Source organism: Taudactylus pleione, unplaced genomic scaffold (genome assembly GCF_031769625.1).
Source record: "Taudactylus pleione unplaced genomic scaffold, aTauple2 ptg000117l, whole genome shotgun sequence".
Classification (NCBI taxonomy): Eukaryota; Metazoa; Chordata; class Amphibia; order Anura; family Myobatrachidae; genus Taudactylus; species Taudactylus pleione.
The window spans coordinates 6747661-6763935 of NW_028284519.1; the positions used below are offsets into that span (position 1 = coordinate 6747661).

The 16275-nt window shown below is 45.9% G+C and overlaps 1 protein-coding gene and 1 pseudogene across 4 annotated transcripts in view; both read right to left on the reverse strand.

Annotated features, from left to right (window-relative positions):
• The window catches only part of CHD9 (chromodomain helicase DNA binding protein 9), a 262211-nt gene that overhangs the window by 88517 nt on the left and 157419 nt on the right, over positions 1-16275 (reverse strand). For all 4 annotated transcript variants that reach the window (XM_088471863.1, XM_088471864.1, XM_088471865.1 and 1 more), the window contains exons 23-28: positions 10372-10531; positions 3905-3994; positions 3626-3729; positions 2475-2592; positions 2321-2378; positions 1871-1913 (exon numbers count right to left, since the gene is read on the reverse strand). In XM_088471863.1, the coding sequence (XP_088327989.1) occupies positions 1871-1913; positions 2321-2378; positions 2475-2592; positions 3626-3729; positions 3905-3994; positions 10372-10531 (573 nt within the window). The remainder of the gene's footprint in view (positions 1-1870; positions 1914-2320; positions 2379-2474; positions 2593-3625; positions 3730-3904; positions 3995-10371; positions 10532-16275) is intronic.
• Positions 15182-15298, reverse strand: LOC148524276 (5S ribosomal RNA; annotated as a pseudogene).

Consider the following 16275-nt stretch of genomic DNA (forward strand, 5'->3'; position numbering starts at 1 on the left):
AAAATGCACTGAGATTTAGAATCCAAATGCAAGCCTCCAAAGTCTGGGCTGACCCATAACACGAGTTATGTCCAGAGAATTCACCTTGATCAGCAGATCATCAAAGATAAAGCAGGACAATCACCCCTCCTGGATCTGGCCACAAATGCCATAATTTTTGTGAGAATCTTTGAAAACGTGGAGACACTGCTGTCCATCTCAGATTAGAACATGTAAATATGATCCTGTGCTTAGATGTCTGCATATGTGACCATCCATTATCAATATGAAGGAAACCTCAGATGACTGAAGATATGAAGGACATATTTGACCATATACAAGTTTATTGATGCACCAATTTGTTCTTTGTTAATAAACTGCTGTCTGTCTATTTAACCTTATAAATTTGGTTATGCAAATCTTTACTCAAGTACGTGAAATTTCTTCACTGATAACAGTGTGTTATAAAATGTCCACTGGGAACAGATCCTATTCCATGGGCTCAATCCAATTAGGTGCGAAGGGGACAAGTTGCTGTTGCAATGACATAGAACACTGGCAACAGAACAGCAATTCGCCCCCCTTGCGGCCCGATCTCACACATTTTTTTTCTTGCAACCCTATGGAGATGCGAACTAAAATCTGAGAGTCTGGTGGTACCGTAAGGTCGGCATACAGCCACCCTAACTCGCGCCGCAAGTATCTCGCACCTAATTGGGTCCAGCCCCATGACTGTTGATGAAGGACTCCATTTTAAAACTGTCCACCCTGAACAGGATGTTGAGGGATTTCAGTTTAAGAATAAGTCAAAACACAAACTTTCTGCTGTGCCAGGACTGGAGTAAAATGTTTTATTTGTCCAAGGGAAGACCTTTTGTGAAAAAGCACCTCAAACCTAGGCATCTGTCTTGAAATTGAATCCCTAGTTCTGGAAGAGAAACAAACGGGCTATACAACAAGAAAACCCAGATGGGCTGCCTGCTTACCAGAAGGTTTGGGAGCTGGTCTTTTAGCTATTCATGTCTGTCTACCTCTCTACAGCCCACTACGGGAAGAGGAGAACTAACCCTCACCTTAGCAGTGGGACAAAAAAAAAATAAAATAAAAAATAAAAAAAAGTCCCTTACGGCTAAGGGCACTGGCAAGTAGAAAACAAGTCTCTCCAAAGTGGTCACAGACATAATGGTTTACAGTTCAAGACTGAACAGGACCTCCACAGAATATGGAAGTACTTGTTCACCTCCAAAGTACAAAGCCAGAATGCATGGTGTAGAGACTGCAGTGGCCAAATCCCTGGGCCTAAGAAGTCCTTAATCAACAGCGGCTTTTCCTAGATACACTGAAATTGACAGATATGCCCTACCAACTACAGCAAAGTCAGTCTGTCAGAACCCAGGGCTTATGCCAATTGTTCAGACCACTTGTTCACAGCCTCGCTGACTGAAGTGGAAGCTAAGCTGAGGCTACCCCTTCCACAATGTAAACAGTTTCAAGGAACCCTCAAATTTCCTATCCGTGCTATCCCCTATAATTGGAATGTGTTTAGAGAGGCCAGCAAAGGAAGATCATCCAACTTTGGCTGGGGTTCCCATTTCAACATAACCTTGCTAGGAAGAGGTACTGCAGTCTGCACTCACATTCCTCTTTGGAACACAAGTCCGAATCTGCCTCCTCCTGTGTTTGATGAAGTATCAGTAGTTACTACTCCCATCATCTGTCACGATCCTCTCTAAGCAAGAGGACAGTTGCAGGAGACAGTGCACTGACCATGCCAAAGCTTGAACCCAGAAGGTTCTGGGTTTGTTTTACAAAAGTGCTACAGCCCAAATATGCTTGACCAGTAACTAATCTATGAAAGTCATAGGTAGAAGTGAGGATACAAATGTCTTACCTCCATCTGTTATAACTAGATCACCAGGAGACGATGCATCATCCTACAGGAAGGAAACAATTACTTAAAATGCAACCTAAAAAACAATTTATGTTTTCCAATGACTAAGAACACAATCCGAAGAATAAAAGCAACACACTTATACTGTATCTCTTCAGAGGAGCTCTATTAAATTAGAGTCGTCACCAATTACTACTCTGTAATACTGACCAAGGCACATATTTTATTTACTTTTTATGCTCTGATGACCACAGTAAGAGCAAAAACTGTAAAATTGTGAGTTTATTTTGAAATGACAGTGTGATTTTTAGAATTAAAAGTTATTAAATTTCAACTATTTCTTTATTATACTTTATTTGGTCATTAATGTGATGGCCTTTGCTGTAATTACACAATCTGTAACAAACATCACCCAATTTACATAGCTTGCCCATAACATCCCAACTTTACCTCCATATCATCTTTAAATAAGGCAGGAGCAGGTTTGTACTCAGGATCTTCAACATCACTGTTACAAATGAAATAAGTATCAGTTACTAATGAAGTAGGTTCAATGATGAGACGTCCAGACAAGCACCTTAACACTTGTGAGTACAGCACCTACCCGTCAATGTAATCATTGGCTCTCTGTTCTGCAGCAACAGCTTTTTCATCTGGCTTTCCGGCTCGTTCAAGGAAGCAAAGGGCTGGGTCCGCCCGTATAGTGTTATATTTCTCATAACCTGAGCAACGAGAGATGATTCCTGATTTGAAATAGCACCACTTGTAGGAATAATACATATTATGGAGAATATGTAAATAAATATACATAAAATAAAAGTTATTTTTAGGTCATGGGTGGCTCAAAGGGCAAATAAACCACGATCTTTAGCCTAGAGCTCTAATAATACAAATTAACTATATTTATTATTCCCTATGTTTATTTTCACTTTTATGGTGGGTTTGATTAGGATTTGAGCTCCGTATTGTTTGTCTGTTATGTACGGGATCGGTATGCGGCCGGCGGTTCAAATCCCGACAGCAGAAGCCCGGCAGAGGTGAAGATCCCGACTGCACTAAAAGGTAAGTATAAACTTACCCATCCCCTCCCCCTAATTCTCCCTTAGGGGTACCTATCCCTAACCTTCCCCCCCAAGTGCCTAACCCTAACCCCCCTCTAAATGCCTAAACCTAATTCCCCCCTCCCAGCAGCCTGACCCTAAGTCTCCTGGGGGTGCCTAACCCTAACCACCCGGGAGCCCCTAACCCAAACACCCCCCAACCATGCCCACGGCTGTCCGCGCCCGGTTTACCTTCGATCAGGATGCCAGCTCCAGGCGTAGGTAAAATGGAAAGGGTCATTAGACCCATGCTGGTATTAATCAGTCGGGATGCCGACAGTCGGGATTTAGACAGTCGGCATCCCGACTGCATACCGTTATGTACCCAGTTTATTAGCCACGCAGACCACCTCAATGTTCCCAGCAGTGCATCTCTGTGGGAAGTAATGACCAGTCCACCTTTATGATTACTAAGTGATACAGGCCTGCGTGTGGCAGGGAATGTGAAAGGCTACTATTAGAACTTTTACAACTCTTGATGAAAAACAAGGCAGTAATCATTTTAAAATCAAGTAACCAACTGGGATTTTATCGCCATACAAGCTATAAATGGATGTTGGATTGTCTTTTACAAATATCAAATGGTTTGGAATGTTATTTTTTCCTACATAGACAACGACAGTACTTGGGGAAAATTTGAAGAGTTTCTACTAACCATGCTTATACACGCCAATGAGCAGCGACTTATCCGCATCTGCATCCCACCAATTTACTGGCAACTCTGAATGATCGGGCTCCGGGACCCTTAAATCAATTTCACTTAAAAATACAATAACAACGTTTTAGAAAATGCTCCTGCTTGTGAACAGGTGAGAAACAAATAAGTACAAGTAGAGTAATCTACTGCCGTTTCCAAGAATTCCAAGAAATTACCCCATAGTCAATGCACATTAAATACCTAAACTTCTAGTTACTATAAACACACGTGAGTTACCTGACATCCACTCCGTCAAGAACGTTTTTGCTGTGAGGACCAATCACTTCTTGCTTGAGATAATACAGCATTCTCACCCTCAGCAGAACCCTGTAAAAAGAGAGCATGAAAATGGTGCATCCTAAGCAAACCAAAAAACAACCAAACATAAACAAGTATATATGCAGCAACAGGGATAAAACATATCCAATATCTTGAGGGAAGCCAAAAATAAAAATGATATGGGTATTTAATGCTCTGGAACAGGGACCTAAGGGAACGATTCAGCACGGATCACAATTGCGTAATCGCACACAATGAAGCTGCGAAAATATGCTAATATCTGCAACCGTTCAGCCAGCATAGAGACGCCCAATACTGCTTTCTCACATCCATAATACCTCACAGTCCTGCATATACATCAGTAACATCGGCCCCTCACTCACAATTACAGAAGGTCTGACCCGTCACACGCAGTGAGTACTCAAGCTGTGTTGGTAATCGCAGTGGCTAATTTATGCACGCCCATGCAACACCGTTCAAAAGGGACAGGCACGCCTGCATTTCTCCAACCACTCCCCCATCACCAGCCCCAAATGCTCACGGTCAACACTCACTCTGATGGATTCCTGTCTGCGTGCGTAATCGCAATGCGATTGCGGTGCATGCACAGTACGCAACAATCAGCCGATCTGCTTACACGGTTGCAATTGTGATCTATGGTGAATCAGGCCATAACATCACATTTTCTTTTCCTCTCTCTTCACAATTGGAAACCTTACTAAACAAGACAATGACCAGATCGGACTATACGTTTTGTGTCATACATTGATTCTATACACTATTCCTTACAAAAAGGGGTATAGACAAATGGGAAACTGCACCTGCGGTAGACATCTCTTAGCATGATTGCCACAACTGAACCAATTCCTATTGCCACAGCTTTTAAAGATGGTACGATCCATAAATTCAAAACCATTCCTATTTACGTAGCAGCTGCTAACTGAAACACATGTTAGCACTTGCTTGGGTCAACGAAACTTAGGAAAAGCAGTCTGGAGTGCCTACTCTGTTCAAGTGAAGTCTTATTGGGTCATGAGTTTGACTGGATGATTAGCCAGGACAGGAGTTGAAAGATCTTCCTTACAGGTGTGTTTGTGGGGGAAATATATTAAAAATAATTTCATACATTGGGAGGAGGTGCACAAAACAGTGAGGGCCCATTGACATGATGGTGGGGGCTCTGCCATTGGAATTCTTCACCACTACGGGGTTGGGTTTTGAAGACCAGGGCTTGCAGATAGGTGGAGCTTCTGTCTTAAAGTTATAGTTTGTATTAAGTGGCAGCTCCTACCCTCCAGCAACCCATGATGAGCAGTGTCCCCCAGATTGGCTGAATGAGAAAAAAAACAATGTGCGAGCCATTGGATCAATATGGCCTTTCTCCCAAATGCTGCCAAAAGATTTGGAAAAATCAGAACATTTTGTTGTATTGTAGTGGGCTAAGCCCCTGAAACAGAATTTGTCCCAGGAGTGGGAGATACGGTACCTCTGATCTGTAGGCAATAACTCGGATTAAAATAATCAGAAGTATTGTCTACAGATGAAAATAATCAGCTACTGAAACAACGGAGTTGAGCTTAATACTGCAAATTATACAGTGACTTAACTGCGCTAGTAATGATGGATAATCAAACACACAAAGGATTTGGATACTTACCGGTAAATCCATTTCTCAGATTCCACTGGTAACACTGGAGCTTAAGACACTGGGGGTATAGACGGTAGTTGAGTAGATCCTGGCACTTTAAATAATCTAAAAGTTTGATTGGCTCCTCCCCCTCTATACCCCATCAGCCCCAGTTAAGAAACTGGGCCCGAGAGGAGACAGAACAGACAGGAAGAAAAAAAGGAGAACAACACTCTGCAGGTAACGCAGACACACACTCTAAACAAACAACATACACATCTGCAACAGAACTGATACCACTGTAGGCAAAAAGGATGGGCGAGCCCGATCTTCATGAAAAACCAGAAACGGAGATTGAAAGGAGAGAGCCCCCAGCTCAGACATGCCTAGCCGAAGCCAGGGCCAACAACCAGACCAAATTTCCAGGTGAGATACTTCAAGGGTTCAAACAATGTGGACTGTAGAAAGGAGAGTACGAGGTTGATATCACACAGAGTAGGCGAAATAAAGGGAGGCTGGACTTGAAGCACCGCCTGAAGAAAAGTTAGAACCACCGGAAGAAGGGCCAAGCAACGCTGAAAAAATGCAGATAAGACCGAAACCTGTACCTTCAGCAAGCCCAAGCAAAGTCCAGCATCTATACCAAAAACAAAAAGGAGGAGAGATGAGGTAAAGAGAAGGAGGAGGTGGAAGGACCACGTCCCTCACACCAGGCCACATAGGATTTCTAAATTCGATGGTAATGGGCAGATGTAACTGCCTTCCGAGCATAGTTGGAATCACGATTCGCAGAATACCACGTCTACTTAAGATGCCATGCCATCAAAAAGAGTCAATGTAACTCTGGGTACACGAACGGACCTTGCTGAAGAAGATCTGACCGCAGCAGAAGCAGCCATGGATCACCTGCCAGAAGGAGGAGATAGGGGTACCAGTGACACCATGATGACTGTCGTGGACTCGCACTTGACGAGCTTGAGTACTCGTGGAAGGAGTGGAAATGGAGGAAACAGGTACACAAGGTTGTAAGGGATCATCAATGCATCTGCCTCTACAGCCTCTGGGTCCCTGGTCCTTGAGCAGTAAAGAGGAAGTTGATGATTGTTCCTGGAGGCCATGAGATCTATCTGAGGGTTGCCCCAACGACGGATCAACCATATGAAGATTTTAGGATGTAGAGCCCATTCCCTGAGATGAATGTCATAATGGCTGAGATAATCCACCTCCCAGTTGTCCACTCCTGGTATGAAGGCTGCGGAGATGGCCTCAACGTGTATTTATGCCCACTGTAAGATGCAGCTGGCCTCGAGCATTGCCATGCGACTGCGCGTCCCCCTGCCGGTTGATGTATGCCACTGCTGTGGCTTTGTCAGATTGCACTCGAACAGGCAACCCCAGCAGCAGTGGGGTTGCCGCTAACAGCACATTGTAAACAGTCCTGAGTTCGATAAGAGATTCCTGGCGAGACCAACGCCCCTGGAATTTGTTGTCCAGGACCACTGCTCCCCATCCTTGAAGACTGGTGTCTGTTGTCAGTAGAATCCAATTCCAGATGCCAAATAGGAGACCAGCCACAAGGTGGTCCGTCCGGAGCCACCAGGTCAGAGAAATGCATGCCTGAGGGGACAGTCTCACTAGACGGTGCATTTGAAGATGTGATCCAACTGGAATGGTCTGAAATTAAATCTTCCAAACTGATGAGACTCCTTCATGGCAAAACGGAGGAAAGCATTGTGTATCTCCAGATTGGAATGTGTAGATACGCATCCTTGATGTCCAGGGATACCATGTATTCTGCAGATTCCAACCCTGCGCTGACCGAATTAAGGGATTCCATCTTGAATAGGATAGGTAGAGATTCAAGGATTTGAGATTCAAGATGGGCATGACTGACCCATCCGGCTTTGAAACCAAACACATATTATTGGAGTTGAAACCCTGAGTCCTTTGGGGAGCCGGGAACCGGAGTCAGTACTTTGGAGTCTATTATCCTGTCGATTGCCTGTCGCAGAACCAGTTGTTTCAGGGGATCGACTGGAAGGCCTGTGGAGAAAACGAACTGAAGGAGGAAAAGCAAACCATCTTGTAACCCTGGGACACAAGATTCCGAACCCAAGAGTCAGAACAAGCGTGGAACCAAACTTGTGTGAACTTCAGAAGGTGGGCACCCACCTTGAGATGGGACGGAAGCCGTCATGCCACTGGTTTGTCTGCTGACTTGGGGTCCGGACGATGGAAACATGAAGCCTGCCGTCCTCTTGAAAGACCTCCTCCAACTGCCGAGGACGCACCTCTTGGTCTGCCTTGAAACCTAGCGGGGGCCCGAAAAGAACAAAAGGAAGGACCTTTAAAGGAATGACGTAGAGTCGCTGCTGAGGAAGGCTAAAAAGGTACTTTTGCTCCCGTGCCCAAAGAAATCCACTTGTTCTTGAAGCAGAGATTCTGGAGTCTACCTGACCAATATCTCTGGAGGCCTCATGCACTTAGACAGCAGATTCCGGAATATGTTCGGCAAGAGAGATGAGATTTGCTTGCGGAGTATTAGCCCTCAGTCCCTCTGCCAATTGTTCAGCCCACTTTTCTACAGAATTGTTTACCCAAAAGCCAACGAAGGCCAGTCTGAGCAGTGCACTAGCAACAGTATAGATGGATTTGAGAGTAGTTTCCAATTTCGATAGGTGAGAGACTGAGGAATCTACAGGTGGAGGAGTTTCCCATTTGCTTCTGATATGAGAAATTCTTCATATGCGAATCCTCCAGCATCTCACCTGCTTCCTCCTGAGAGGAGTGATCTGCGTCCGAAGGTTCCTCTTTCTAGGAGGCCAACTTCCCAAAGCTTCTGAGGCTTTAGATGAGGTCCCCATTAATTTGACCAGACTATCCAGCAAACAGGCTAAACCCTGAGCCCAAGCTGGATCGCCAGCTAATGAAGAAGAGTGAGCAGTGCTAGGACCACCCCTGGCAGCTTCCCGTTCTCTACGAGAAGTGGCCAATTCAGAGGTTAAATCAGCCATAACCTCTGACAGGCTGGTTAACAAAGAGAGCATATCATTCTGATTAAATTGCCACGCTCCAACAGAGCCCTCTGACTTGCAAGCCTCACAGAGGGAGGAACCCTCTGAGCGAGCGCCTGCGCAAACTTCTTCCTGCATTTAGAGCAATCAAACAGTTTTTGAGATGTACCTCTATCTGCTGACTTAGCTGTCAGGGTATACCTACACACACACGCAGGCTATAGACAGACTACCACCAAACAGACCAGCCTCTAAGAACACAGCCACACAACTCAATACTAGGGAGATTAGAGTTAGAGTAATAGAGTAGGAGGAGCAGGATATAACAAAATTAATGCTCCCCACCACCACTTAAGTGAACTCACAGACCTGACTGGACTCTGGCTCTGAATAGCATAGCAGCAGCTCTAAAACATTGTCCAGTAGCTTTTGAGAAGTTTTGGTGGCTTTTGAATTTTGACAGCACCGCTCATCTTTGCAGGGGCAGGAGCTGTAATGGAGAGCGGCCGAGTTGTATGTGCCAAACACAGGAGAGGAGGCTGTGCTGTGGGCGGCTTATAGCTCTCCTAGCGATAGGCTATGGCTGCAGTGACTAAGCCCCGCCCCCTCTAGCCAGAACTCCCGGCTGAGTCTATCCAGGCGCAAGCACCGGTTCAATAGTGTGCCCCCTCCTCAGAACTGTTGTCGAGTGCAGCAGTGATCAATATGAGCACTCCGATGCTAATATCTTGTAGCGTGCATTAGCTGCAAGAGGAGAAATGGAGGATGGGGGGGGGGAAAGAGTACAGGGGGGACCGGCCACCGCCTAATAGTGACAACCGCGGCAGCACCATGCTTACACTAAGCCCAGCTATAATATCCACCGCTCCTGCTACTTAGGAGCAGTGGCTATACTTACCAGCTGCTGGGCTGGGGGCGGGAAGCCCGGACACAAGCCAGTGTCAGCTGTGGCAGGTCCTCGATGAGTCAAGTGGCTGAAGTGTGGGGGCCCCGTCCTCAGGGTCACCGGACACAGGCTGCAGTAGCGGCGGCGGTGCCCTTCCCGGCGGCTCCCATACAGCAAGCAGTCTGCCTGTCCTCAGTTGTAAAATAGCAATAAATAAAATAAAAAAAAGAGCAGGAGACAGCCCAATGTGCACCGGCTTTCTCAGACAGCCCAATGTGCACCGGCTCTCTCAGGCACATTTCTAAAACTGGTGCTGATGGGGCAAGGAGGGGAAGGAGCCAGTCACACTTTTAGATTAAAGAGACAGGCTCTACTCAACTAATCTATACCCCAGTGTCTTGAGCTCCAGTGTCCCCAGCAGATGAAGGATGAATACATTTTAAACAGGTGTGTATTGAAATATCTACAGTAAAAAGGTTGACAATGTCTAGATAGACACCAGGGGCCAAATGTAATAGGGTGAGAGTTTAGAAAATGTGAGAGTTTAGCAGTAAACTCTCACATTGGTTGAGTTTTCTCTTCAAAATGGGAAAACATCTGAATGAGATTTTAAATCGTGAGAGTTTTTTTAAGTCTGAAAAAACATGCAAGTTCACTCTGTTACTTTGTTTTTGGACTCTATTACATTGGCAAAGTTTAAAAAGTGTCAGAATCACTCACTTTTCTAAACTCTCACCCTATTACATTTGGCCCCTGGTGTCTACCTAGACATTGTCGACCTTTTTACTGTAGATCTATAAACTGGTTCTCAATTTAAACAGAAATATATATAAACCATAGAATGAATTTGGGTGGTAAGGTTTAAACTAAAGGAATTTAAAATGGAGTGCTCCCTTACTTGTTGCAGTGATGCTTTAAGTGCTTTTTATACCCGTCGTCTTGCAGGAGGTGTTCTGGGTTATATTTCCGCAGCCATTCAGCTTTGTGGATGTCAAAGGTGGTGGTCTGAGTCTTCACCTTCTTCCCCTTTCTGCCCCGTGGTACTGGAGCAGACAAGCCTTGAAGATTGATTAAACACATAACATGAAAAGTCATCAACGCAGACTACATATCCATCCGTCTCTGCTTTTTATTAGTTTATGACAGGTGGTAAAGTAAATGCTGATTGCAAACAGTTAAAGGTAACCTCCCAATATAGCTTCTATATTAATGTATGCTTTCCTAATTCTAGAAAACACCGTTCAGCAGCCAGTGAATGGAATACATATACACAATTAAATATAAACAACTACCCACAGTGGTAAAAGATCAAATTAACATCCCAATTCCAATAGCTAAATTACTTTTGGAAAACAGACGTGAACAGTCACCTTGTATAGGTACAATGACCATGATAAAGCCAGTTGTATCTAGGAAGATTACCTGGACAGCCATATGCACGTTCCATCGCACACTGAATATTAGCTACTATATTTCTAAAAATCCTAAAAGTTGCATCCTTCAAATAAGATGCCCACTAGGAAAATATGTCATTAAATCCAAGGTCAGCTGATTGCACAAAATCCCGAATGACAGGTGATTTGATGACATACTTCCTGTATGGCGGAGAGATATTCAAAGATAGACATTAGTACTATGCATTCCCACGTATGTGCATTAGACTGAGCACAACTTTTCCTAAATTTCATCTCTGTTTCATCAATTTATAATAGCTGTCTTTAAGGCAGACCTATGGCTAATATAAAATGGGATTTTGGTACCTACCGGTAAATCCTTTTCTCTGATTCCACAGGGGACACTGGAGGTGCTTACGCTGGGGTATAGAGGCGTGGATAACTGGAGCCGGCACTTTAATTAATTTAAAAGTGTGAAGCTCCTTCCCCTCTATACCCCATCAGCCCTCAGTTTAGAAAATGGAAGACAGAGAGGAGATGTAGAACAAGCTGAGTAATAAAAACGAGAGAAGAACACAATAACTGAATCATACAACATACGGAACAAGCCAAACAGGCAAAGAGCGCAGAGGTGGGCGTCCAGTGTCCCCTGTGGAATCAGAGAAAAGGATTTACCGGTAGGTACCAAAATCCCATTTTCTCTTTCATCCACTAGGGGACATTGGAGGTGCTTACGCTGGGGACGTCCCAAAGTTTTCCCAATGGGCGGGAGCGCTCTGCGGCGCCTGCAGAACTAGACGGCCAAAACGGTATGCTGAAGCAGCAAACGTACCAAATTTGTAAAACTTGATGAACGTGAGAATTAAAGACCAAATGTCCGCACGGCACAATTGTGACGTGGAGGCTCCTCTACCGACCGCCCATGACTCACCCACAGAACGTGTGGAATGAGCCAAAATGGACGAAGGAGGCCCACGGTCGGCACTAACATAAGGCTGATGAATAGTCAGCCGAATGCAACATGCCAAAATCTGCTTAGACGCTGGCCAACCCCTCCGAACAAGAACATAGAGGACAAAAAAGCGACTCAGACTACGAAGGGACGCTGTCCTGGCAACATAGATGCGGAAAGCCCTAAGCATATCCAAGGTAGAAGAACCACCAGAGTCCTTCACTGACGACTGTACCACAAGAGGCTGATTGAAATGAAAAGCCGACACAACCTTGGGAAGGAAGGCGGTACCATCCGGAGTTCCACCCTAGGTGGCTATAAGACAGAGCACCCAAATCTGAAAATCTACGAGCTGAAGCAAGAGTCAGGAGGAGGACAGTCTTTTAATACTGGTGCTTAAGATAAACTTCCTCCAAAGGTTCAAACATGGGCGACTAAAGAAACAGAAGCACCAAGTTTAGATCCCAGGGAGCTATTGGAGGTACAAAAGGGGCCTGCACACGCAAGACCCCTAGAAGAAACGTCTGCACCTCAGGAATGAGGGCCAATTTCCCTTGAAAGAAAATGGAAAGGGCACAAACCTGCACCTTTAAAAGGTTCCCAGACGAAGGCCAGAATCCAGACCTGTCCGAAGGACAAGCAGAAACGAGACAAACAAAAAGTCCTAGACGGAAGACACTGGAACACCATTTGAGATATAAGCACGCCAGAAGCGATGATAAAGCACAGCCGAAACTGGCTTTCTGGCGCGTATCATGGTAGGAATAACTGCGTCTGGGATGCCTCTGCATCCTAGGATATCGGTTTTAAGAGCCACCCCGCGAAACGCAGTTGTGCTAAGTTGGGGTGTATGAAAAGGGGCCCTGCTGTAGAAGATCCGGGCACAGAGGAAGGGGCCACGGATCATTCGACAATAGGGACCGAAGGTCCGACAACAAACTTCTCCGAAGCCAGATCGGAGCCACGAGAATTACAGAGGCTGTCTCTTGTTTATCCTTTATAGAAGACGAGGAAGAAGCGGAATAGAAGGAAAAAAAGGTAAACAAAGTCGTAGATCCACGGACTTGTCAGATCGTCTACTGCTTCCGCTTGCGGATCTCGAGTACTGGACACGTATACCGGGAGCTGACAATTCAGTCGTGACGCCATGAGGTCACCTGAGGACCTCCCCATCGACATATCAGCGCGATGGATGAAGCATCCATTCCCCGGGATGGACATCCTGTCGATTTAGGAAATCTGCTTCCCAGTTGTTCACACCCGGAATGAATACCGCCGACAGGATTACTGACTGGTTCTCGGCCCAACGGAGGATCTGAGTTACTTCTCGCAAAGCCATGCGACTGCAAGTTCCTCCTAGGTGGTTGATGTAAGCGACGGCCTCAACTCTTACAGGACGAGCCTGTAGAAACTCTATTGTCTCTATCAGAGCATTGTAAATCGCTCTGAGTTCCAATACATTTACGGGCCACACCTGTTTTAGAGGAGACCATCTACCCTGAAAGTGGAAATCGAGGACTACTGCTTGCCATCCTCGGAGGCAGGCATCCTTGTCACGATGATCCAGTCTCCCACTCTGAATTTCCGGCCTGCTAAAAAATTGGTGGATTGCGTCCACCAGAAAAGGGCCACTCTGGTAACCGGGCTCAGACAGATCTGTCGATGTAGAAGCAGATGAGACCCTGATCCCTGTGCTAACAGGTCCAGCTGAAAGACCCTGGAGTGGGGCCGGCCGAACTTCAGTGCCTCAAAGGCAGCTACCATCCTTCTTAAGAGACGCAGACAAAGAAGCATTGACACCTTCCTTGTTCTGAGGACCAGCTGAACTAACAACAGGATATCCCTGGCCTTGTCTGTTGGAAGAAAAATCCTCTGTGATTCCGTATCCAATATCATGCCCAGAAATAGAAGTTTCTGGTACGGATTGAGATTTGACTTCTTGAAGTTGATTATCCAACCGTGTTGGGTTAGAGTGTGATAGGTCAGTAAGGCATATCTAATAGAAGAGATACCGATGGAGCCTTGAGCAACAGATTGTCCAAATAAGGGATTATGCGGGGAGCCGAGGATAACCCGCCTGGTGTGGTTCCCAAATGGGAACAAGGAGATAAGCATCCTTGATATCCAGGGATAATAGGAACTCCCCTGGTTTCAAGCTCACAATGTTCACTCCTGATGACCGAAGGAGAGCGATCATGACTGACATGAGTTTTTGACGATACATCTTCAGATACAGGTTTAAAGACTTAAGGCTTAGTATGGGTCTGACCGAACCACCCGGTTTGAGCACTACAAACAGGTTTGAGTAAAAACCCCATACCTCGCTAATGCTCCGGAACCGGAACTAGCACAGATGACACCACTAGAGACATGAGAGCCTCCTGTAGAATTCGTAGTGAAGAACCGAGGTGGAGGGGGGGGGCTTCGAAGTATATTCGGTACTGTGAATCCACGGTTCTGAAGAGGTCTGGTTCCAAACCTGTTGAAATTCTTGCAAGCGGGCTCTCACCACAGGAGACCCCAAGTGGGACGGAAGACCGTCATGCCACCTGTTTCTCAACTGGTTTAGGCTCTGGTCTACGTGGGAACGTGTGAGGACGACCTTTAACTCTGCCGCCTCCGGTTGCGTGGGAACTTTATGGCTCTACCACGAAAGGAATGAGGCGCTCGAAAGGAATGAAACGAAGGTCCAGTATAAGATCTTCTGGGATCCTGAAATAGCAGACGCAGATATGCGAGCACTAATCTGACTGGTCAGCCCAGCAAACCACAGCCTTGTTAACCCAGGCGGTAACAAGGGTAGGTCTAAGTTGAGCTCCCGCTGTGGTATATATAGATCTTAGTGTTGTCTCCAACCTACGATTCGAAGGGTCCTTTAAAACAGTAGCTCTCGACACCGGAAGTGCTGTTTTCTTAGAGAGACGGGAAACAGACACATCTATAGGAGGAGGTGTTTCCCACTTCTCCATCATGGATGATGGAAAAGGGAAGCTAGACTGAAACCTACGTGGAATTTGGACCAGCTTATCTGGCTGCATTGCTCAACAGATGCTGTCTTAGAAGTACAGCGCATCGAGGAATTCTTCGACCGACTCTTCTGACTTGAGAACAGGCATTAGAGTACGCTTTTGTGACAGTTTCTTTTTTTTTTTGGTAGGAAGTGAAGGGTGCAGGCACCGCTGCACCCATTACCTGACCCAGGGTGTCTGGAGATTTGGTTAACCCAGCTATCCAGGGAAGTTAAGACCTGCGCGCCTCAGCCAACTTTGCTAAGTCTGACATAACTCCTACCACGTCAGTGGCCCATGGCGGTGTAGGAGAGTTAGTAATCGCCATCTGTGGATCCGTTGTTAGCATCACATAACGTATAGCACCTGGTATTCCCAGGCGGTCCCATCCAAGTACTAACCAGGTGTGACCCTGCTTAGCTTCCGAGATCAGACAAGATCGGGCGTGTTCAGGGTGGTGTGGCCGTAGGCTGGACCCTGTGGCATATGGCTTGGTCTGTTTGTTGTTACACTTAGAACAGACAAACAGCTTTTGAGAAGACTTGGTTCTGTTGGACATGGTACACACAGTCACCCAGAGAAACACAGCATAAAACAGAAAAGACACAGACAAGATAAAAAACAAAAGAGTGTTGCAGCGCTGCACCTTGATGCAAAATGATATAATACTAACTATCAGTCTTAATCATACAAATCAAATGGTATGTATGTCAGAATAGAAAAACTGCAAGTAGCTGGTGACAAGTGTAAATGCCTGTGTTCGGGCTTAATGGGTATTATAAATAATCATGGAAGTGGATACCATAACCTGAAAGATGGCTAATAGCAATAAAGTTATAAAACAGTGGGAAATAAAGTTAAATTCATTTATTCAGTATGCGCTAAACCAGAGTAAGCCAGAAAAGATGCACTTGTAGGATAATCAATTTGTCAATAGATGTATCTCAGATTGGTGAATGATGCATCCGTTAGGAGTGAAAAAAGTAAAAAACAGGGGAAATGTGTCCATAAGCGGCGTCCCGCTAAGGTGATGTCTAGTTGGGATGGATGAAACAGATGCCCGGGGTGGTCTTCTTTGGGACAAAGAGTACGGTCGCTGTTTATGGGGAGAGGTTGCCTGGCTCCAGCACGTGAATACCAAGCGGCGCAGCTGCCGAATGGTGCCTGAATGAACAGGCTACCTCCGGCAAGCCGCACCGCACACTGGTAAGTGCTGTAGTCTGCGGGGGGGGGGACGGCACGGATGCAGCGCTAATGAAAGCAGTGCACCGGGCGTACTCCACCGCAGATGGGGGACTTACCTCTCTACCCACGCGGGCACCGCTCCTGTCCTGCCGGCTCGTTTCCACTTGGTGGTGAGGCTTGCTTCCGGGTTGGTCACGTGACTTGAGGGTTCCAAATAATAGCATCCTGCCGTGTAGCGGGGAAACTTGATAATAGTTCCTAGT